The sequence below is a fragment of the Loxodonta africana genome, chromosome 11, assembly GCF_030014295.1.
Source record: "Loxodonta africana isolate mLoxAfr1 chromosome 11, mLoxAfr1.hap2, whole genome shotgun sequence".
Classification (NCBI taxonomy): domain Eukaryota; kingdom Metazoa; phylum Chordata; class Mammalia; order Proboscidea; family Elephantidae; genus Loxodonta; species Loxodonta africana.
This window is the reverse complement of record NC_087352.1, coordinates 61,100,691-61,123,719: the sequence shown is the minus strand read 5'-3', so window position 1 is coordinate 61,123,719 and position 23,029 is coordinate 61,100,691. Positions and strand designations below refer to the sequence as shown.

Here is a 23,029-nt window from a genome sequence, read left to right as displayed (position 1 = left end):
TTGAGGTGTGACAATACACAGACTATTGTCATTCAGGGATCCGCACCCTGACCAATGGCCTAAAACCAAAAATCCAAACCAATGGACCCCATGTATACAGAGTAGAACTGCACTCCACAGGTGCAGTTTTTTTTGACCTTTTGAAAGCAATCGCCAGGCCTTTCTTCCAAGGTGCTTCTGTTGTTATGTGCCATCGAGGAGATTCAGACTCATAACAATCCTATAGCACAGTGTAGAACTGTCCCATAGGGTTTCTAAGACTATTAGAATCTTCACAGAGGCAGACTGCCACATCTTTCTCTCACGGAGTGGCCAATGGGTTTGAACTGCCGACCTTTCAGTTAGCAGCCAAGCACTTAACCACTGTGCAACCAGGTCTCCTCAAAGCACCTCTAGGTGGGTTCAAACTGCCAACCTTTCACTTAGTAGTTGAGCATTTAACCATTTGCACTACCCAGGGACTCCTATGGCCTAAACCAAAAAACCAAACCCATTGCCAATGAGTCAATTCCAACTCATAGCGACCCTACAGCACAGAGTAGAACTGCCCCATAGAGTTTCCAAGGAGTGCCTGGTGGATTCGAACCACCAACCTTTTGGTTAGCAGCCGTAGCTCTTAACCACTATGCCACCGGCGTGGCCTACTCCCTCTTTAAAGGGCTTACACCTGATTAAGGCAGGCCCACTATCCTAGTTTCTCTTTTAAGTCGTTTGAGACTTTAATAACTTTTGCAAAATCCCTTCATAGCAGCCCTAGACTAATGTATGATTCTATGACTGTGAGAAGGTGTGTGTGTGTTCTACAAAATGGCTGCTGCCTCCCTTGTGTTCTCCAGCTCTCCTGAATTTCCCATGTAGCTTGCCCTAATTGGTAATATACTGGAATGGGAATTCTAAGAAATATAGTTTCGACCTAGCCAAATGACACATCACGAAGTCATCACACACAGATTCAAAGGACCTAACAAATTTCAAGCAGAATATATGCACAAAAATTGCACATAAACACAGTACAGGTAGTCCCTGAAGTATCTGAGTAACCATGAACCACACTTAGGACGTTCGGGTTTTTTTTTTTTATGTATTAAACTGTATCTATAAGCTTATAAGTTTATACGTAAAGTTTCCAACTCCCAAAGACAAATAAAGATCGGATTTATAAAGATACTGATACTAAAAGGCAATAATAATGAAAACTAAAAAAAAAAAAAGGCGTATTCGACTTGTATCAGACCTGATTTAGGGTCAGAACCGACTTACAGTGGAGAAGTCTGGACGGAACCCCGTCATAAATCGGGGACTACCTGCGCAGTGAAAATGCAAAAAACCAGTCCTGTTGGACGGAGTGGGCGGGGGAGGCTGCAAGGGCAAACAGGCTTCCAGCCCTGGAGCCTTGGACCAATCTCGTCCAAAGACTCAACGTCTGGAGGCCGAGTGAAAACCACAACTCCCAGCAACCCTAGGCCCAAAGCTGAGGCGCGGCCAAAGGCGTGTGGGCGGGGCTTCGCTAAGACCCCGCCTTAGGGGGCTGGGCTAGTCGCCCCCAAGAAGCGTCCCAGGAAGTGGCGGGAGCTGCCGCTATGGCGGCGCAGCAGGAGAAAGGCGATCAGCTGGAGAAAGGAGCGCAGGTGATGGATGGGCCGGGAGTGGGGATTTAAAGACTCTTGGAGCCCGCGTCTTTGACACAGTCTCCCCCGAGAGCGAATCTCCTGGGTACCACGTCTACCTTTTCTATCTCCCTACTTCGAGACGCCCATTTTTAGTGCCGCCTTCAGGCCCTGCGAAACCCCACTTCCCCGTAGACCCTCCAGGAAAGAGCGTTTCCCTTCCTTCCTGGGCCTCTACCTTGCTTTTACTCGGGCTGGGAGAGGCGTTTAGGAGCCGGCTAGTGGGAATCCCCTCCCAACAGCCTGGAGTGGGTCTCCTGAACCCAGACCTGCCAGCCAGTCTATCCTCGCCCTTCGCTGCTGCTTCCTTCTAGAATTTTCACACCTGAGCTGCTTGCGTGCCCTGCACCCCAACTCTGGGAGCTTACGGAGACTGCGAGGGTTATGATGTTTTGAGGGCAGCTCTTTTTTTCAAACTGCACGTAAAATAATGCTTTCACATCTGCGTACTGAGCTTTACGGCTTTTCGAGGGATGCAAATAATTAATTGAAACTGCTTTTTGTATCTTCGAGAGAGAACGGATTTTTCTCTGGTCTTGTCCCATTGTTCATTGTATCTATCACTTTTTTAGTTTATTTCCTGACATTTGCTATCTTCCTCAGACAAATTGGGATGTAAAGTGGACCCCAGGACATTCATAGAAAGCATTTAGTTTGCATTCTGGTCATTTCTCTGTCATGTTTTCTGTGGGCCATTCCACTGAACAAAACTTGTAATGTGTCTTCCTTTTAATGGTTAGGTTGCTGCCTGGTTGAAAAAAATATTTGGAGATCATCCCATTCCACAATATGAGGTGAATCCAAGGACCACAGAGATTCTGTATCACCTTTCAGAGCGCAACAAGGCCCGGGACAGGGATGTCTCCCTGGTAATAGAGGACTTAAAACAGAAAGCAAGTGAATATGAATCAGAAGGTGAGATTAATTCCAGAGTTTGGGAAGAGATAATAACTAGAGGTGACCACATTTTGTAATCTTAAAGAGTAGACTACAGTCATGGCATTGCCTAATGTCCACGATGCGTTCTATCAAATAAGACATTATGTGATTTGGTTGTTGTGCGAACACCATATTGTATAGTATAACCTTATGGGACCACAGGCATATATGGGGTCGGAACTGGCCCGAATGAACGTTATGTGGCACATGACTATACTTGTTAGCTTTGCTTCTTTATTTTACCCAGATTCATCTCCCACTCTTGTGATCGTAACTTTCTTAAATCCTAAATCTCATGAGAGTACACACTTGATTAAATATTTTATTGGTACTCCGATAGGAAAAAAAGTAAGTACTAAAGCTTGTTAACCTGACACACAGATGCCTTTGTGATTTGGTCTATCACCTGTTCCCATGCTTTAGTTGTAATGACCTACTAAGACACCAGCAGTGCTCTGCCATGAACCGTTAGACCTGACAAATCATCCCATTCTGTGTACTCGAGATTACATTAGAATTTTCTGTTGGGCAAATATCGTTTTAAAAAAGTATATTCAAGACAGCTATTGTTTTTATGATAACAAGCCACAAAAACAAAGTTTAATAAAAATCTTTTTAGGTGGTGAGAATATACAAAAGAGAAAGGAAGCGGGGCCTCCATTTGGCCTATGTTTAACCAGGTGCACTGACATCTGTTACATATGATGTTTTGAATGCAATTTGATCTATGTTGTAATTCTATTACATATTTGCTCTTTCCACAATTAAAAAAAATTAACATAGGGTAAAATTGCCTTTTTTGTTTGGTGTACAGTTCTGTGAGTTTTGACACAAATACAAAGTCTGGAGCCATCATCACAGTCTGGACACAGAACAGTTCCATCACCCCAGAGCTCCCTTGTGCTGCCCCTTTTCGTCACACTCTCCCGTATATATGCTTTTAGAACTGTTTTGTTTTTAAATAATTTTATTTTGTCGTTAAAATACTGTATGAGGAAAGGAGCTTTGAGTCTAGAAAAATCTTGTTTTGGAAGGAGCGTTTTTTTGTTCTATTTCTGTAAACTAGAAATTGAGGAATTTTCAAAGTAAAATGATTTAGCTCTGTCTTTAAACTTAAGCACCCTTTAGAGTGACAGATATTCAATAGCAAATGTTTCTGTTAATATGTTGTTGTGTTCTGTCAAGTCAATTCTCACTCATAGAGACCCTTTAGGATAGAGTAGAACTGCCCCATAGGGTTTCCTGGGCTGTAATCTTTACGGGAGCAGAACTTCAGGCCTTTTCTCCTGTGGAGCTGCTCTTAGGTTTGAATCAACAACCTTTCAGTTAGTCGCCAAGCACTTAACCATTGCACCATCAGGGCTTCTTCTGTTAATATGGAATGTCGTTAATATAAACAAACAAACAAATACGAACTTGTTGCTGTGGATAGAATAGGATAGAATAGAACTGCCCTATAGCGTTTCCAAGGAGTGGCTGGTGGATTTGAACTGCCAGCCTTTTGGTTAGCAGCCAAGCTCTTAACCACTGCACCGCCAGGGATGGAATTCTGTTAATACAGACTATAGAATTTTGGCACAATTTTCTATATTAAGGTATCTATAAGAGTCCTGCCAACATCAGTACCAGTGAACTATCTGCATAGTCATGCATTTTCATCATTCCTTCTCTTTCCTAAGATTTCCCTCTTTTTAGTCAGTGGAACTGTCAACCAGCAAACAAAATGAGTGGAACATGGTGACAAGCGTATATTCACGTGTATTTCAGAGGATGAGGACAAGCGACCTCAGTTTGTAATTAGAAACATTCTGAGTGGTGACACCATATTGCGCTCAGGACCTGAATGACTTCTGAGTTAAAAATTATAACAAAATCATATAAACCGTTATTAAGGTGAAATTTTTATTACTGCAAAATACAGTGCTTTGCAGCACAGGAGATTGGACCACTTTGGAAATATTTTCAGGAGTTGGGAAAGGATGGACAATTTTGTATGAAGCAGTCTTTCTGTAATCATAGGGAGTTCAGATGGAACTAAGGAAGCTGCATCCTTCAGTTGGGGGGAAACAAGAAACAATTCCAGAGCGTTTCTTGGTTCTGTTCCACTCTCAAGGCTAACTCGATTTCAGATGTCAGACTGCAAATTTTATGGAAGATCAAATCATCATCATTTTTTATTATTAAGCATGATGGGTCTGCTAACAAAGAAAGCTGAGTTCTGCTACTTGTTTGTGCACAAGTGTTAATACTGTACCTGGCAGGTCACTGGTAGGCCATCTAGTATTTTTCATCGAATTGAGTGTAGCTCAAGATAGTATGGAACAGTGGTTCTCCGTCAAGGGTAATTTTGGGATGTTTGGCAATGTCTGGAGATAGTTTTGGTTGTCACAACCTGAAGCTGGAGGGATGCTACTGGCATCTAGTGGGTAGAAGCCAGGGATACTGCTAAACATCCTACAATGCACAGGAAAGCCCCTTAAACAGAATTATCCAGGCCAAAATGTCAGTAGTGCCAAGTTTGAGAAACCCTGGTATTGAAAAAGAAACCTTTCTTCAGCTTTAGAAAATACCACCAATATTAGGTTGACATATTTGAAGGCATATCTGAATTCTTTAAAAGGAATGTTCAGATTAGAAAAAAACAAATGAACAGAGTATGTATTTCAAACCACTGCCGTTGAGTCGAGATTCCGACTCTCAGCGACCCTATAGGACAGAGTAGAACTGCCCCATAGAGTTTCCAAGGAGCACCTGGAGGATCTGAACTGCCAACCTCCTGGTTAGCAGCCATAGCACTCAACCACTACGCCACCAGGGTTTCCAAATATGTGTTTAAAAACCCCACTGCGGTCAAGTGGATTCCGACTCATAGCGACCCTATTCTAAGTTTATACTCAAGAGTTTTTGGCCAAACTCAAAGGATAAAAGCCTTCTGTTTGGGAATGTACGGTGGTGTTTTCTGTCGTGCAGTGACTTTTGGAAACTCTGCCTGGTGGTCTATGAGAAGACCTCAACTAAATACTTATTACAGTCTGTTTGTTAAACAGACATATTTGAACGTCAGTCAAAGATTATTGTCCTATACTTAGGTTCATTTTAGTTTTGAAGAAATATAGTTGGCCATTTAGGAGCTAAAGCCCATACTTACCCTCATTAGGGAGTATCAGAGAAAGCTTAACTGCTTTAAATTTCAAAATTAAAAAACCTTCCTGTAGATAATTAGCATATTTGACACATATATTTTTAGTTATTGAACACAGTGACCCTGAAACTTAAAGAGTCACCAACTGGCATCATTGCTCGTTATGATCTATTTGATTCACTTATACTCAGTATATCTCTTCATTTTTCTGAAGTCGATGACGTTCTCGAGGACAAATTCTTAAAATGTTATCATAATAAAATACTTCATGGTCTGTGTTTAGGATGAATTCATGCACTGTTTTCCAGAAGGCAAGGCCAAAAATCACATTTAGAATATTAGGAAAAACTGCTTTCTCACTCATACTCAGTCTTTGGCAGAAGATCTCCAAGAGGAGTTTTTTTTTTTTAATTCCAGTTTAATTCAGGCATCAGAAATAGCTTCCTGAAAATCAAGGATTAGTAAAATAGCCCCCATGTTCACTCCCAAACAACTAAGTAGGCTTTGCCCATCATCATAGTCTCTTAATTGACATATTTGTGAAGTGAGTTTTTCTATATTTCAGAATTTGAAAACAAAGTCATGTGCTAATATTGATGTGATCTACACCATGCCTTATTATAGTAGATAAAATGGCTAATAGTTGTGTGGTTATCGTTTACTAGACACTGTAAGAAGTACTTAACTTGTATTCATTAATCCTCAAAACAATCCTATGAGGTAGGTTTTATGAGGTACCCATCATGCAGATGAGAAAACTGAGGCCCAGAGAAGTTAAGTTACTTTGTCAAAGTCCCACAACTAGTAAGAAGTGGTAGAGCTGAGATTTGAATCAAGACACTCTGATTCCAGAGCTTATACACATTATGCTATCCTCAAATTTCTGATCAATTAGGGTAAAAAGCTTGTGCCTTATACGTACCACTACCAGTTGGAGGGGGAGTGCTGTACCTGAGGTCTTCTTGGTTTGCCTTTCCTGGTGTAGATCCATGCCTCATGAACTGAGGCAAGGCCAGTCCAGGCCCCAGAATTCTCAGCACGCTGCCCCCAAGGTAGATACGCTGTTATATGAGTGGAAGCTGGACAGAAGAGGGGAGCCCACACCTCTGACTACACTCCCCTGGGACAGCCTCAGCAGCAAGTAACTGGCAGCAGGATGAGAATTGCTGAAATTCTGCTTCCTCTGGGAAGAAATGCCTCTGACTAGGAGCTAGAGAGAAAGGGAGTCTGTGTTTTTGGCTGTAGCAGTCTGGAGTGGAGTTTCAGCCTCACTGAGCTGGAAGGGGGAGAGAGAGAGTGGCCTTGGACCTTTCTATAAATTTTCTAGAATAGATGGTTTCTTCATTTGCTGTATGCCCTTAGGACCATTCCTAGGGGCTTAAAAAAAAATTTTTTTAATTATTTTCACCGGGGAGAGGGTCAATGGAGCTCCTCACACTACGATGTGGTAAGTCAATCTCCCAAATGATTTTTGACAAGAGTGATAAGACAATTCAATGGAAGAAAGAATAGTCTTTTGAACTAATGGCTCTGGGATGACTAGATATCCACGTGCACAAGAATGGAGCTGGACCTTTACCTCACACCATATATAAAAACTAACTCAAAATGTAACAAAGACATAAATGTAAGAGCTAAACCCAAAACTCTTAGAACATGGGTATATATATTTCTCACCTTGGGTTTGGCAATGATTTCTTAGATGTGACACCAAAGCCCAGGCAACAAGAGAAAAATAGGTAAGCCTCACATCATCAAAATTAAAAACTTTTGTTCTCAAAGGACACCATCAAGAAAGTAAAAAGACAGTCCACACAATGGGAGAAAATATTCAGAAATCATCTCTCTTAAGGGACTTGTATCCAGAAAATAGAAATAACTCATCTGAGTCAATAAAAGACAAATGGCCCAATTTAAAAATGGCTAAGGGATGGATATGAATGAGCATTTTTCCAAAGAAGGCATGCAAATGGCCAACAATGAAAACATGCTCAACATCTTTAGTCATCAGGGAAATGCGAATCAAAACCACGATGAGATGCCACCTCATAATCACGAGGATGGCTAGAATCAAAGTCAGGTAACAAGTGTTGGGAGGATGTGGAGAAGCTGGAACTCTCGTACACTGCTGGTGGATATCTCAGATGGTAGCGTTCTGTTGGAAAACAGCCTGGCAGTTCCTTAAATGGTGAAACAGATTTTCCATATGACCCAGAAAGTCTACTCTTATGTATATACCTAAGAAGAATAAAAACATTCACATAAAAGTATGCCCATGAATGTTCATAGCAGCATTATTCACAATAGCCAGAAAATGGAAACAATCCAAATGAACATCAACTCATGAATGAATAAACTATGCTAAGCCTGGTGGCATAGTGGTTAACTGCCACGGCTGCTAACCAAAAGGTCAGCAGTTTGAATCCACCAGGAGCTCCTTGGAAACTCTGTGGGGCCATTCTACTCTGACCTATAGGGTCCCTATGAGTCGGAATCGACTCAACAGCGAAGGGTTTGGTTTTGGTTTTATATCCGTATAGTGACATGTTATTTGGCAATAAAAAGGAATGAATACTGATGCGTGCTACCACATGGATAAACCTTGAAAATGTTACGTCAAGTGAAAGGTCCCTGGCACAAGGACCATATGTAGTATGGTTCCATTTATTCGAATTGCCCAGAGTAGGTAAATTCTATAGAGACAAAAGGTCGGCAGTTTGAATCCAGCAGCCATTCCTTGGAAACCCTATGGGGCAGCTCTACTCTGCCCTACAGGGCCGCTATGAGTCAGAATCAGCTCAACAGCAATGGGTTTTTTGGTTTACAGAGACCTAAAGATTCGTCATTGCCTAGGAATGGAGGTGAGAAAGTTGGGAGATGATGACTAAGAGGTATGGAGGTTTCTTTTTGGGGTGATGAAAGTGTTCTAAGATTGTGATGATGGATGCGTTGCTATGAATATACTGAAAGCCACTGAATTATATATATGGATGAATTGCATGATATTTGACTTACACCTCAATAAAGCTGTTAAAAAAAAAAATCTCAGTCACCATGGAACTCATATCTTTTCAGCTAAACATCTTCAAGACCTTCTCATGGAGAGTGTGAATTTTTCCCCTGCTAATCTCTCTAGTGCCGGTTCCAGGTATCTGAATGCTTTGGTTGACATTGCCTTGGTGCTTGAAACAAAGGATACCTCACTAACTAGGTAATATTTGTGACAGTTTTCATTTATGCTTTCATACATGCTGAGAACTTTTTAGTTCTCTGGGTAATTCTACATAGACAATAATAAATGCAAAAATGCTGATTTTAGTTAACTCTTTAGTTTGCTAGTTAATTCAGTTACATTTGACATTGGTTAATTTTTGGTATTTCCTTTCTTCTTCCAGGATTACTTTTCTAAAGGTTGGTTCTCAGGTATATGTAGGGAGGGATTAAGTGTCACACTGTTCCCCATAAACAATAAGAAAAGCAGTAGACTAAGTGATCTGGTGCGAGAAGTGAAGTTTGGTTATGTACCAGCCCTGCTTGGTGAAGTACAGGGTCAACGAAGAAGAGGAAGACTCAGTGAGATGGATTGACACAGTGGCTGCGACAATGGGCTTAAGCATAATGATCGTGAGCATGGTGCAGGACTGGGCAGTGTTTCATTCTGTGGTCCATAGGGTTGCTGTGAGTCAGAACTGACTTGACGGCACCTAACAACAACAACAACCGGCCCTATTGGGTAGAGTAGTTAGGGCCCATCATTCCTTATGACAGACATTTCAGCTATATACTGACATGATTCTTCGAACAACCTTAAGAGGAAACTGAGGCTTAAAAGGGGTTAAATAGCTTCTAAGCTAGTAAATGAGAGAGTTGGAGTTGAAACAGCCTGACTCCACAGTCTGTATGAATATTATTGGCAGTCATATTTTAGCTGGAGCCCTGGTGGTGCAGTGGTTAAGAGTTCGGCTACTCAGCACAACTGGACTAAACCAAAAGCTAAGAAGTTTGCAGGATACAACCAAACACTTTGAGGGACAGAGTAGCAGAGGCTGGGGACTGGGGACCATGGTTTTGGGGGACATCTAGGTCAATTGGCATAACAAGTTTATTAAGAAAGTGTTCTGCATCCCACTTTGGTGAGTGGCATCTGAGGTCTTAAAAGCTTGCGAGTGGCCATGTAAGCTACATCAAGGTCCACCTGGAGCAAAGGAGGATGAAGAACACTAAAGACACAAGGAAAATACTAGCCCAAGAGAAAAAAGGGCCACATAAACCAGCTTGAGACCAGAAGAACTAGACGGTGCCCGGCTACCACTGATGACTGCCCTGACAGGGAGCACAACAGAGAGTCCCTGATGGAGCAGGAGAAAAGTGTGGAGCAGAACTCAAATTCATGTAAAAAGACCAGACTTAATGGTCTGACTGAGACTGGAAGAACTCCCAAAGCCATGGCCCCCAGACTCTCTATTAACCCAGAACTGAAACTATTTCCGAAGCTGACTTTTCAGACAAAGATTAGGCTGGACTATAAAACATAAAATAATACTTGTGAAGAGTGTGCTTCATAGTTCAAGCAGATACATGAGACCACATGGGCAGCTCCTGTCTGGAGGCAGGATAAGGCAGGAAGGGACAGGAGCTGGTTGGAGGGACATGGGAAACCCAGGGTGGAAAGGAGGAGTGTGCTGTCACATTATAGGGATTGCAACTAGCGTCAGATAACAATATGTGTATAAGTTTTTGTATGAGAGATTAACTTGAGCTGTAAACTTTCACCTAAACCATAATAAAGAAAAAAAGAGTTCAGCTGCTAACCAAAAAGGCTGGCAATTTGAATCCACCAGTCACTCCTTGGAAACCCTATGGGGCAGCTCTGCTCCGTCCTGTAGGGTCACCAGAAGTCGGAATCAACTCGACAGCAGCGGGTTTTTTTTTTTTTTTTGGTTTACCACTCCAACTTATCATTATAATCAGAGAACACCACAGCTGTTCTGCTTCATTGCCTATATAAGGGCTTAGAATTTATGTATGCGCTTAAAGAGAGGTATTTTAACATGAAGAACAAGTAGGCTGAATGGCAGCAGAAATCTACCCTTGAATTAAGTCAGTTCAACCAAAAACCAAATATCAGTTACATTCCAAGCATTGTGCTATAAGCATGGGGAGGCAGAGATGAATGGTAACCACCTTCAAGGACATCTCTGCTCAGAGCCAAATAAGGAATATGGACAAAATATGATACAGTGTGACAGCTGCAACAATAGGAGAAAGTGCAAGCTGCAGCTGGGTAGCACAGAGAAAGGAGTAGTGATTTCCAGGAGGGGAGGAATTTTATCTGAGTTTTGAAGGACAAGTGGAAATCTGCCAGTGGAGGAAGGGCATTCCAGGAAATGGGAAGAGCGTGTAAAAAATGCACAGGGGCAAGAGACTGACTTGATTTGTAAACTTTCACTTAAAGCACAATAAAAATTATTAAAAAAAAATATACACAGAGGCATGAAGCAGCATGTTATGTAAGAATCCACATAGACCCTTCGACCCAGCAATTCCACTCCTAAGTATGTCCCCAAAAGAATGCAGAGCAGGGACTCAGACACTTGCACACCAGTGTTCACTGCAGCATTACTCAGGATAGCTAAAAGATAGAAACAGCACTAGCATCCATCAACAGATGAATAGATAAAGTGTGGTGTATACAATGGAATATTGTTCAGCAAAAAAGAGAAAGAAAATTCTGATACATGCTGTGATATGGATGAACCTAAAAAAAATTAAGTCAAATATTGTATGATCTCACTAATATGAAATATTTGGAATAGGCAAGTTTATAGAGACCAAAGTTTATCAGTGGTTACCAGAGGTGGGTGGGAGGGGTAAGAGGGAGGTATTGCTTGATAAGTAGTGAGTTTCCATTACGAGTGATGAAAAAATTGGGAAACATATTGGTGATGGTTCTACAACATGGTGAACATAACATCATTGAATGGTACACACCAAATGGTTGAAATGGCAAATGTTTTGTTTTATTTATTTCACCACAATAAAAACACGTATAAAAAAAAAATCCATACGGAGGTAAAACGGTTTTTATAAATGAGGGCTATAGCTGTTATCATTAATGTCCATTTATGTCCATTTTTCTTTTAGTTTTATTCCTGCAGTGAATGATTTGACCTCTGATCTTTTCCACACCAAATCCAAAAATGAAGAAATCAAGCTTGAGTTGACAAAACTTGAAAATAATCTAACTGGAACTTTAGTATTAGAAAAACGTCTACAAGAGTAAGTAATTGAGTTGGAAATGGTAACAGTTTTACAGAGCTTCAAACCCATTTGGTCCAGTTCAAACCCCTGCTGAGAATTTCCATTTCCTCCCCAGATATACTGAATCAGAATCTGCATTTTAACGAGATCCCCAGATGATTCTTAGTATAGTAAATTTTGAGAACCACTGCTCTGCTAGTGTTTCTCAGAATTGGTCCCTAACCAGCAGCATTAGCATCACCTGGGAACTTGTTAGAAATGCAGATTCTCAGCAGGGGTTGAACCAGACTGAACTGGTTTGAAGCCCTGCAATTTTAGCTTGGCAGTAGGATTTTTAAAAGGACACATGAGGGAATGAGGCTCGTAAAATGTTTTTGAAGTAGAAGATGACTAAGGTGGAGGTGGTCGGGTACAGATTTACATTTTACTTCATACAGTTTACTTTTTTGCATTTCTTAAAATTGACATAGGTTTTTAAATGTATGTGAATTTTTCATTTTGTACTATACAACTGAAAGGCACATTGTATTTTGTTGCCCTTTCTTATTATAGCTCTGGTATCTTAAAACTGTTTTGTATTTCTTGAGTAAAATCTGAGATGGCAATGCACAGGGGCCAGTGACCCGGAAGAATGCATGATAGCTACTCTGTGATGTAAAATTTGTGGGAGATAATCCATCAAGCAGGTTATCCACAATTTGGTAATCCAGATTTGCACTCCAAAAGTAGTAGAGGTTTTTTTTTTATAATAATTTCACTGAGAAGAAAATGTTAACTTTACTTTTTGAAGGGATCTCAAGAAGGCAGAGCAGCATCTCTCTACAGAAAGGGCCAGAGTCAACCATCGTCTTCAGAACATGGACTTCCTAAAAGCAAAATCAGAGGAGTTCAGATTTAGAATCAAAGCTGCAGAGGTTTGTATGTAGAATTGAATACAGTGAGTTTTCTTTTATACCTTCTCCCTCACAACTAGGCAGTGTTACAACTCCGTTTTTACAGATGGTGAAACTAAGGCACAGAGAACATAGGTGACTTGCCCACTGTTACATAGCTACTTAGCAGCAGATCCAGGCCAGACCCAGGTGCTCAGGCACTTAAGCCTTATACCTGTATTGCCACAGATACATTAGTGTGGAAGTGATTCATTCATAAAAGTCTTGGACGTACATAGAGTTTTTTATCTGTGCCTCACAGATTCTCTTTATTGTTTTATATGTTGAAAACATTTCGTGATGGTCAATTTGAAAATACATCTTTTCACTGAACTCCCTTTTTTTGTAATTGTAGGAACAGCTTTCAGCCAGAGGCATGGATGTTTCTCTCTCTCACCAGTCACTAGTGGCGCTGTCAGAGGTGAGCTTATTTTAACCTAATTCACCTTTCTTTAAAGTACTAGTCCAGGGTGTGCTTTTTCATTTGTTTCTTCTTATAGAGCTTTAACTCACTATTGAACTGATTTCTTTTCCTTTATTTTTTTATACTTTATGTTCACCAGTGTTTATATCTTTCTTACTTGTTTAGCTGTGTATTTCTTTGCATTTATTTGGTTTCCTTTACTTGTTACTATAGGCTAGAAGCTCTTGCTGCAGACAGTTATATATTATTGATTTACTTATTAAACCAATATTTCTTGAGGGACTGTGTGCCAGCCATCTAGGTACTAGTATTTCTTCTCTTTTGGTGTACAGTAAAAATGCAAAATACCTCAAGTTTCCAAGTGCAATTCTGGGTTTTTAGTTGGCATTAGAGTTTTTAGCTATTTCGATAGGAAATAGGAGAAAAAGAGGGTTTTGATTTATATTATTGTTCTTAGGATTTCTTTTGACTTTCATTCTTGTAATCTGAAGTTGACCATTCATAAATATATGTATTTGAGTCTCTGGTTGTTCCTGTATGTTCTAATTCCTATATTTTTCTGTTCTCAGAAAACATACTTAAATCCTATCCTTGATAAGTGGGAGTATAACTTTTCTATTTTAAGCATCTTAGAAGTATTATTTCTATTGGAAGTGAGTTTATGTATTCATTCGTCATTGAAGCTCTTTATTAGATACATTATTTGAAAATACCATAACTTAATGCTTTACTGTGTTTTATATCAGCAACAGGCTGTATTTAGTTCCATTGTGAATGTCTGTATTACTCTGTGACTCTTTCTATGTTTTACCCCCCAGAAACTGGCAGAACTAAAACGACAGACTATACCTTTGAAGAAAAAATTGGAATCCTATTTAGATTTAATGCCGGTAATTATTCTTATGAATTAGAAAAGGAAAAAAAGTCATCCTCTCCACCCTCTTCCAAGGGCACTACATTTTCATGAAAATAGTGGGTCCACGTTTAGGGATTTAAAGTCAGGTGTGGATTTCAGTATTACATGTACATTGGGTATACTCTCTGTAAGGTTTTTTGCCTTTTGTAAGAGGTTATGTTTTTTTCCTGAGCCAAGTTGAGACAATATAACCTTTCCTTATTTTACTTTTCTTTAAAAGAATCCATCTCTTGCTCAAGTGAAAATTGAAGAAGCAAAAAGAGAATTGGTAAGTAGTTCCATTTTTTAAAGAAATAAACTAAATACTGATATAGCTAAATCTCCCTTCATCCTCCTTCTTTCCTTCTTCCTCAAAGGTAAGCACAGTCCCAAAGTTGCTATGTATCATTCCCATGCATGTTTTAATACTTTTTTGACTTGTGTGTACATATATGTATATTTTTTTTTTATAAAAAATACATAGTGGTGTTTCCCGAAGAGGAAATAACCAAATCAATACCATTCACAGTAGCCCCCAAGAAGATAAAATACTTAGGAATAAATCTTACCAAGGATGTAAAAGACCTATACAAAGAAAACTACAAAGCTCTACTACAAGAAATTCAAAAGGACATACTTAAGTGGAAAAACATACCCTGCTCATGGATAGGAAGACTTAACATAGTAAAAATGTCTATTCTACCAAAAGCCATCTATACATATAACGCACTTCCGATCCAAATTCCAATGTCATATTTTAAGGGGATAGAGAAACAAATCACCAATTTCATATGGAAGGGAAAGAACCCCCGGATAAGCAAAGCATTACTGAAAAAGAAGAAGAAAGTGGGAGGGCTCACTCTACCTGATTTCAGAACCTATTATACAGCCACAGTAGTCAAAACAGCCTGGTACTGGTACAACAACAGGCACATAGACCAATGGAACAGAATTGAGAACCCAGATATAAATCCATCCATGTATGAGCAGCTGATATTTGACAAAGGACCAGTGTCAGTTAATTGGGGAAAAGATAGTCTTTTTAACAAATGGTGCTGGCATAACTGGATATCCATTTGCAAAAGAATGAAACAGGACCCATACCTCACACCATGCACAAAAACTAACTCCAAGTGGATCAAAGACCTAAACATAAAGACTAAAACGATAAAGATCATGGAAGAAAAAATAGGGACAACCCTAGGAGCCCTAATACAAGGCATAAACAGAATACAAAACATTACCAAAAATGATGAAGAGAAACCAGATAACTGGGAGCTCCTAAAAATCAAACACCTATGCTCATCTAAAGACCTCACCAAAAGAGTAAAAAGACCACCTACAGACTGGGAAAGAATATTCAGCTATGACATCTCAGACCAGCGCCTGATCTCTAAAATCTACATGATTCTGTCAAAACTCAACCACAAAAAGACAAACAACCCAATTAAGAAGTGGGCAAAGGATATGAACACACACTTCACTAAAGAAGATATTCAGGCAGCCAACAGACACATGAGAAAATGCTCCCGATCATTAGCCATTAGAGAAATGCAAATTAAAACTACGATGAGATTCCATCTCACACCAACTAGACTGGCATTAATCCAAAAAACACAAAATAATAAATGTTGGAGAGGCTGCGGAGAGATTGGAACTCTCATACACTGCTGGTGGGAATGTAAAATGGTACAACCACTTTGGAAATCCATCTGGCGTTATCTTAAACAGTTAGAAATAGAACTACCATACAACCCAGAAATCCCACTCCTCGGAATATACCCTAGAGATACAAGAGCCTTCACACAAACAGATATATGCACACCCATGTTTATTGCAGCTCTGTTTACAATAGCAAAAAGCTGGAAGCAACCAAGATGTCCGTCAACGGATGAATGGGTAAATAAATTGTGGTATATTCACACAATGGAATACTACGCATTGATAAAGAACAGTGACGAATCTCTGAAACATTTCATAACATGGAGGAATCTAGAAGGCATTATGCTGAGCGAAATGAGTCAGAGGCAAAAGGACAAATATTGTATAAGACCACTATTATAAGATCTTGAGAAATAGAAAAAACTGAGAAGAACACATACTTTTGTGGTTACGAAGGGGGGAGGGAGGGAGGGAGGGAGAGGGTTTTTTATTGATCAATCAGTAGATAAGAACTGCTTTGGGTGAAGGGAAAGACAATACTCAATACAAGGAAGGTCAGCCCAATTGGACTGGACTAAAAGCAAAGAAGTTTCCGGGATAAAATGAATGCTTCAAAGGTCAGTGGAGCAGGGGCTGGGGTCTGGGGAACATGGTTTGAGGGGACTTCTAAGTCAATTGGCAAAATAATTCTATTATGAAAACATTCTGCATCCCACTTTGAAATGTGGCATCTGGGGTCCTAAATGCTAACAAGCGGCCATCTAAGATACATCAATTGGTCTCAACCCACCTGGAGCAAAGGAAAATGAAGAACACCAAGGTCACACAACAACTAAGAACCCAAGAGACAGAAAGGGCCACATGAACCAGAGACCTACATCATCCTGAGACCAGAAGAACTAGTTGGTGCCCGGCCACAATCAACGACTGCCCTGTCAGTGAGCACAACAGAGAACTCCTGAGGGAGCAGGAGATCAGTGAGATACAGACCCCAAATTCTCATAAAAAGACCATACTTAATGGTCTGACTGCGACTAGAGGAATCCCGGCAGCAATGCTCCCCAGACCTTCTGTTGGCACAGGACGGGAACCATCACCGAAGACAACTCATCAGGCATGAAAAGGACTTGTCAGCCAGCGGGGAGAGAGATGCTGATGAAGAGTGAGCTAATTAAATCAGGTGGACACTGGAGAGTGTGTTGGCAACTCTTGACTGGAGGGGGGATGGGAAGATAGAGAGAGAGGGAAGATGGCAAAATTGGCATGAAACGAGAGACTGAAAGGGCTGACTCAATAGGGGGAGAGCAAGTGGGAGAAGGGAGTAAGATGTATGTGAACTTACATGTGACAGACTGATTGGAATTGTAAATGTTCACTTGAAGCTTAATAAAAGTTAATTAAAAAAAATACATAGTGGTGTTTTATGTTTTTCAAAAATTTGCACAAATTTTCTTGGGTGGAAAATGGAGGTTGAGAGCTATAGAATATTCTAGGCAAAAGGAATTAGCAACTGCATTTAAAAAAAAAATTGCCGTCAAGTCGGTTCCAAGTCATGGTGACCCTCTAGGACAGAGTAGAACTGCCTCATAGGGTTTCCAGGGCTGTAATTCTTTACAGAAGCAGACTGCCACATCTTCTTGTGGAGCGGCTGGTGTGTTTGAACCACTGACCATTCAGTTGGCAACTGAGTACTTTAACCACTGCGCCACCAGAGCTCCTTGATAGCAACTGCGTAAGAGCTGAAAAATGAAGGACTTTTCTAAGCTATGGCAAATGGCGAGGAGTACCACAAGCTAGTCAAGAGTATGCAGTGGAAGATAGCTTTGAAAAGGTCAACTGGTTTATAATCTAAAGGGCCTTAAATATAAAACGGCTTGAGCTTGGAGGCTGAGGGAACCCCTAAAAGTGCTGTGCATTGCCTAGTTTTGTTTTTTAAACTGGAGAGAAATGTGATCAAAGCTATGCTTTTTGATCAGGCCATTGCTTTAGGAAGATTATTCTGAAAGCAGTGTATAGGGTGGATCAGAGAAGAGAGAAAGGAAATTACAGAAACCAGCTGGCTTATTTAGACCAGATGAGAATGAGGACAGTGGAAATGAGAATAGAAAAGAGGTGATGCGAGGGACATTGTGGAAGTCTTGCTTAAGAGGTAAAGATTAGAAAAATCTAGTTGTGTATTTTCACACTGATTCATCTCTGTAAAGTGGTGTTTTTTTCCTCTCTTCTTCAGATGTTTATTAGAATCAGAAGTCTGAAAACTTTTTAGGGGGAAGTGGGAGTGGAGGGTGGGGAGCATTTAGGTGTAAAAGCCAGGGAGTATCAAAAAGCATATTTGATATTCATAGTGGTATTTTTTATTTCAGTTTTAATGTTTCTTTATTTTTTGCTTGTTTTATTTTAAATAATACTTGAAGTTAGAATACCTGTCTTATTTCCTTATTTATTTCCTGATTTTTGTCATTCTTTTCTCTGTTTAGGATACCATTGAAGCTGAACTTACACAGAAAGTGGAGATGATGGAACTGTGACCACAGCCAAATGAACGTCGTTTTTCCCAACAGGATAAATTGAATAGGATTTCAAAGAATATTTTTCCTCTTGGCATTCCTTAGTAACTTAATTTCTGTGCTCTTAGATGAGATAATAGCATCATTTTTGATAGAATACTGAGTGTTCATATTAAAAAACATTTTCTCTTTTTTTTTTTTTGTTTTTTATAAAAAAGCCTTTTCTCTTGGTTGGTTGTTTTCTCTGTTGCTGGTAGATAAGTATCCTTCAACAGATGCATTAGGTGAACGTCATGCCAGCTGTCACACATCTGCTCAGTGGGTCAGGTGACGTGAGAGGGAAGGTTCCACGACTCCAATTATGTTTCTCCCACTCCCTTCCCTCTCCTGGGTTCTGCTGTTGTCTTTTCTCATCAGCTCACCTGCCTTCCTCCAAATGTTAATATATGCAGGAATTTTATTTATGGAAAAGAACTTTTAAATCAATAGTAGAAAAATGGATAATTCAATACATGGTGCTGGATCCATACTTTATACCTTATGTCAGGATGAACTCCAAAAACCAAAGGTTTATTTGCAAAAAATTTTAAAATAAAGGTAGTACAGTAAGTCCCTGGGTTTTGACAACTCACACTTGCCCTTTAATACTGTGTAAATTTGTCCTCACTCTGAAATGACTGAACCAACGCCTACTTGGAATAAATTCTTCATCACCGGCATCTTCACCTGCTGCACATGCAGCTTTTAAATCATGTTGCAGTAACATAAGGCTAAATGAGAACCGTATGCACTGTTCTGACTTACCTACAAATTAACTTAAACACGGGAACAGATCTCAGTGGTAACACCAGGGTCTGCCTATATAATCATAATATATAATATTACGTATATCAATATGGTATATGTTATATACCCAGAAAAACCCCATTGCCATCGAGTCAATTCCAACACAGAGCAACCCTGTGGGACAGAGTAAACTGCTCTGTAGGGTTTCCAAAGCTGTAAATTTTTATGGAAGCAGATTGCCACATCTTTATCCTGAAGTGTGGCTTGTGGGTTTGAACCACCAACCTTTTGGTTAGCAGCTGAGCACTTTAACCACTGTGCCACCAGGGCTCCTTATGTGTTTTATATATATATATACATATAAAATAGAAATCATAGGGAGAGTTTTAATGTCTTGTTTCATAAATAATCTTAGGTCAGAAACATGTAACCAAAACCCAGGAGCCATAAATGATTGAAACATTTGAAATTTTTGAAGTATTAAAAACTATGCAAATTAAAAACCGCAATGAGATACTGTTTCATTCCCACTAGGATGGCTATGATATTTAAAAAAAAAAAAAGGGGAAATAGCAAATGATGGCAGAGGTGTAGAGAAATTGGAATCCTGCCCCTTTGTTGGTGAGAAGGCAAGATGATACCACTGCTGTTGAAAACAATTTGGCTGTTTCTCAAAAAGTTAAACCAATTACCATCTGACCCAGCAATTCCAATCCTAGGTATATACCCAAAAGAATTGAAAGCAGGAATGCAAACAGAAACCTGTACACCAATATTCATTGCAGCACTTTTCACAATAGCCAGAAGGTAGAAACAATCTAAATGTTCAACAGATAAATGGATAAACAAAATTTAACATATCTGTGTAGTGCAATGCTACTCAGCCGTAGAGATAAATGAAGACCTGATACATGCTACAACATAGAAGAACTTTGAAAACATTACGCTGATTGAAAGCAGTAACAAAAGGACAAATATTGTGTGATCCCACTCGTATGAAATAGGCAGATGTATAGAGACCAAAGCTTATTAATGGTTACCAGAAGTGGGATTGGGAGGGTAGGGCGGAGAGGAAGTCATTGCTTAGGGGACACTGAGTTTTTGTTAATGATAGAATAATTTGGAAGAGGGTATGGTAATGGTTGCACAACATGATGAGTATTATCAGTATCCCTGAATTGTACATGTTATACACATCTTTACCACAATTTAAACAAAGGAGGGTAAAGTACTGTGTTAGTACCCTAGTGCTGCTGTGGGTGGCTTTAAGGAACAGAGATTTATTTTCTCACAGTTCTGGAAGGTAGAAGTCCAAGACAGAGTGTGGGACGTGTTGATTCCCTCTGTGAGCCTTTCTCCTAGTTTCTGGTATCTGCCAGTATTCCTTGGTTTTCCTTGGCATTCTTGGGCGTCTGTCTTCCCTGTATGTCTCTGTGTCTATTCTGCTTTTTTTATAACTCAGAACTGCCAGGAGTTCAAGCTAGATTCAGAAGAGGATGTGGAAAAAGGGATATCGTTGTCCAATATCTCTTGTCTGAAAGCAGAGAATACCAGGAAGATGTTAAGGTGTGTTTTGTTGACTATGTGAAAACATCTGACTGTGTGGATCATAGCAAATTATGGATAAGAAGCTGTACTATATGAAGAAGAACATGGCATCAGGATTGGAGAAAGATTTGTTAATGACCTTCCATAAGCAGATGATACAACCTTGCTTGCTGAAAATGAAGATGACTTGAAGCACTCATGAAGGTTAAAGACCATAGTCTTCCGTATGGGTTATGCCTGAATGTAAAGAAAATGAAAATCCTCATAACTGGACTGATAACCGAGATCGTAGTAAATGAAGAAATTGAAGCTGTCAATTATTTCATTCTATTTGGATCAACAATCAGTTGTCTATGGAATCAGCAGCCAAGAAATCAAATGACGAATTGCATTGGGCAAATCTGCTGCAAAAGACCTAAGATTTTAAAAAGCAAAGATGTAACTTTGATGACTAAGGTGTGCCTAACCCAAGCCATCTTTTTTTTAATTGCCTCACATGCATGCGAAAGCTGCACAATGAAAAAGGAAGAAGAATTGATGCATTTGAATTGTGGTGTTGGCAAAGAATATTGAATATATTTACTGCCAGAAGAAAGAAAAAACCAATTTTAGAAGAAATACAACCAGAAAGCTCCTTAGAAGCGAGGATGGTGAGACTTCAGCTAGCTTACGTGTGCAACGGTTTGTTCTGTTATACACAAGGTCACTGACTTGATAGTAACTAACAACAACCTGCATGTTTCTTGGAAATACATACAAGGGTAAATCCAAAAGTATTGTTATAAAATTATAGAAACCTTTATTAAACAAAAATATCAAAATATGAAGCTATTGTTTTTCAACATATCCTCTATCTAGGTCTATGTACTTCTGAAGGCGGTGTTTTCATCCCTCTAATTTTTTTTTTTTTTTTTTTTTAGCCCTTCCCTGAGACTTCTGTGCTCTTCAATTTATACCATGTCAAAATAGCAGTTTTGACAGCCTCAAGGGACTTAAATTGTGTTTCTTTTAAATGTTCTTTGAGTTTTGGGAACAAAAAGAAGTCTGAAGGAGTAAGGTCAGGGCTGTAGGGTGGATGGGGTAAGGTTTTCCAAAGAAATTCTCATAGGACAACCCTTGCTACCTTTGAAGAATGAGAAGGTTCATTGTCGTGATGGAAAAAAAATTCCTTGGTGCAACTTTCCTGGCCTTTTTCTCACCAATGCAGTTTCCAGTTTTCTCAAAACTTCATAAGTCCTCATGATCATCCCGTGTCCTTTGAGAAAATCTGTCAAGATCACCCCTCTGGAATCCCAAAAATAGTCGCCATAACCTTCTGAGCCGTCTTCCTTCTCCTGGCTTATCTTGAAATTTTCCCGACTTTCCTTAAAATGCTTGATCCGTCTAAAAACTCTTATGTGGGGCAGCATTCCCATAAACTTGTTGTGAAGCTTCAGTGGTTTGGCAAGATGTTTCCTTGAGTGTTAAAATTTTGATATTAGCCCTGACCTCAAAATTGGTTTTTTCCATGGCACAAAAAATATCCTTTTTTTTTGAAGGCACCCTAACGAGACTAAGACAAGTGAATTACTGAGAACTTGTCGCAGCCATCCACTGATTGCAGAGATATGTCTAAACACGCTTTGTTTGGAATAAACCCACACATGTACGAGCTGGAATCCTAGTGGCAATTCTTTTTGACTTACCGTTGTATGCCTGCTTCTCTCTCTCTACTTGTGAGCCCCAAACTGCATGCCTGTCTGTAGAGTGTACACTGAGAACCACTGCTTTACCCCTAAATGCTTCTGCATTTATCTTCTAAGAAGAGACATTCTTAGGTAATCACGGTAAAATTATCAAATTCAGGAAATTTAACCTTGATAAAATACTATTATCAAATATACAGTCCATGGACAAATTTCTCTAATTGTCCCAATAATATGTTCTATAACAATTGTTTTTCCAATCCAGGATTATACACTGAGTGTAGTCGTGTCTGTCTGAAGCCAACTTTTGACACCTGGCTTTGACTATTTTGCTTTTACTGCCCCGTTAGAACCCGATTTCTAGGCCTATGAAACCTTCTTTCTCAAATTCAGCTGTCTGGGCTAATCTGGCCTGGGTGGGGTAGCCCTGGCGACATTGTGTGGCGAGGGCCAAGCCCTGGAGGGCCACCATCATTTGCCCCAACCTTCTGCCCTGTGGAAGGGGAAGTACTGGCAACAGATTTGCCCTCGTCTGATTATACTAAATTAAGAACTGGTAACCCAGGCAGGGGCTCAGGTTA

General features: G+C 39.8%; 1 protein-coding gene across 2 annotated transcripts; it reads left to right on the top strand.

Annotated features, from left to right (window-relative positions):
• Positions 1-1,513: 1,513 nt before the first annotated feature.
• On the top strand, positions 1,514-21,559 carry LOC100666431 (HAUS augmin-like complex subunit 1). Of its 2 annotated transcripts, XM_023543831.2 has the most exons (10): positions 1,602-1,713; positions 2,408-2,582; positions 8,576-8,609; positions 8,824-8,959; positions 11,893-12,027; positions 12,800-12,923; positions 13,297-13,362; positions 14,184-14,255; positions 14,502-14,549; positions 18,400-21,559. In XM_023543831.2, the coding sequence occupies exons 2-10, from the start codon at positions 2,571-2,573 to the stop codon at positions 18,448-18,450; spliced, it is 678 nt and encodes a 225-aa protein (XP_023399599.1). In that variant the 5' UTR covers positions 1,602-1,713; positions 2,408-2,570; the 3' UTR covers positions 18,451-21,559. The 2 variants fall into 2 exon arrangements, with proteins under 2 accessions (XP_003406363.1, XP_023399599.1); XM_003406315.4 differs by lacking the exon at positions 8,576-8,609 and having other exon boundaries at positions 1,514-1,628; positions 18,400-20,243.
• The last annotated feature ends 1,470 nt before the right edge of the window (positions 21,560-23,029 follow it).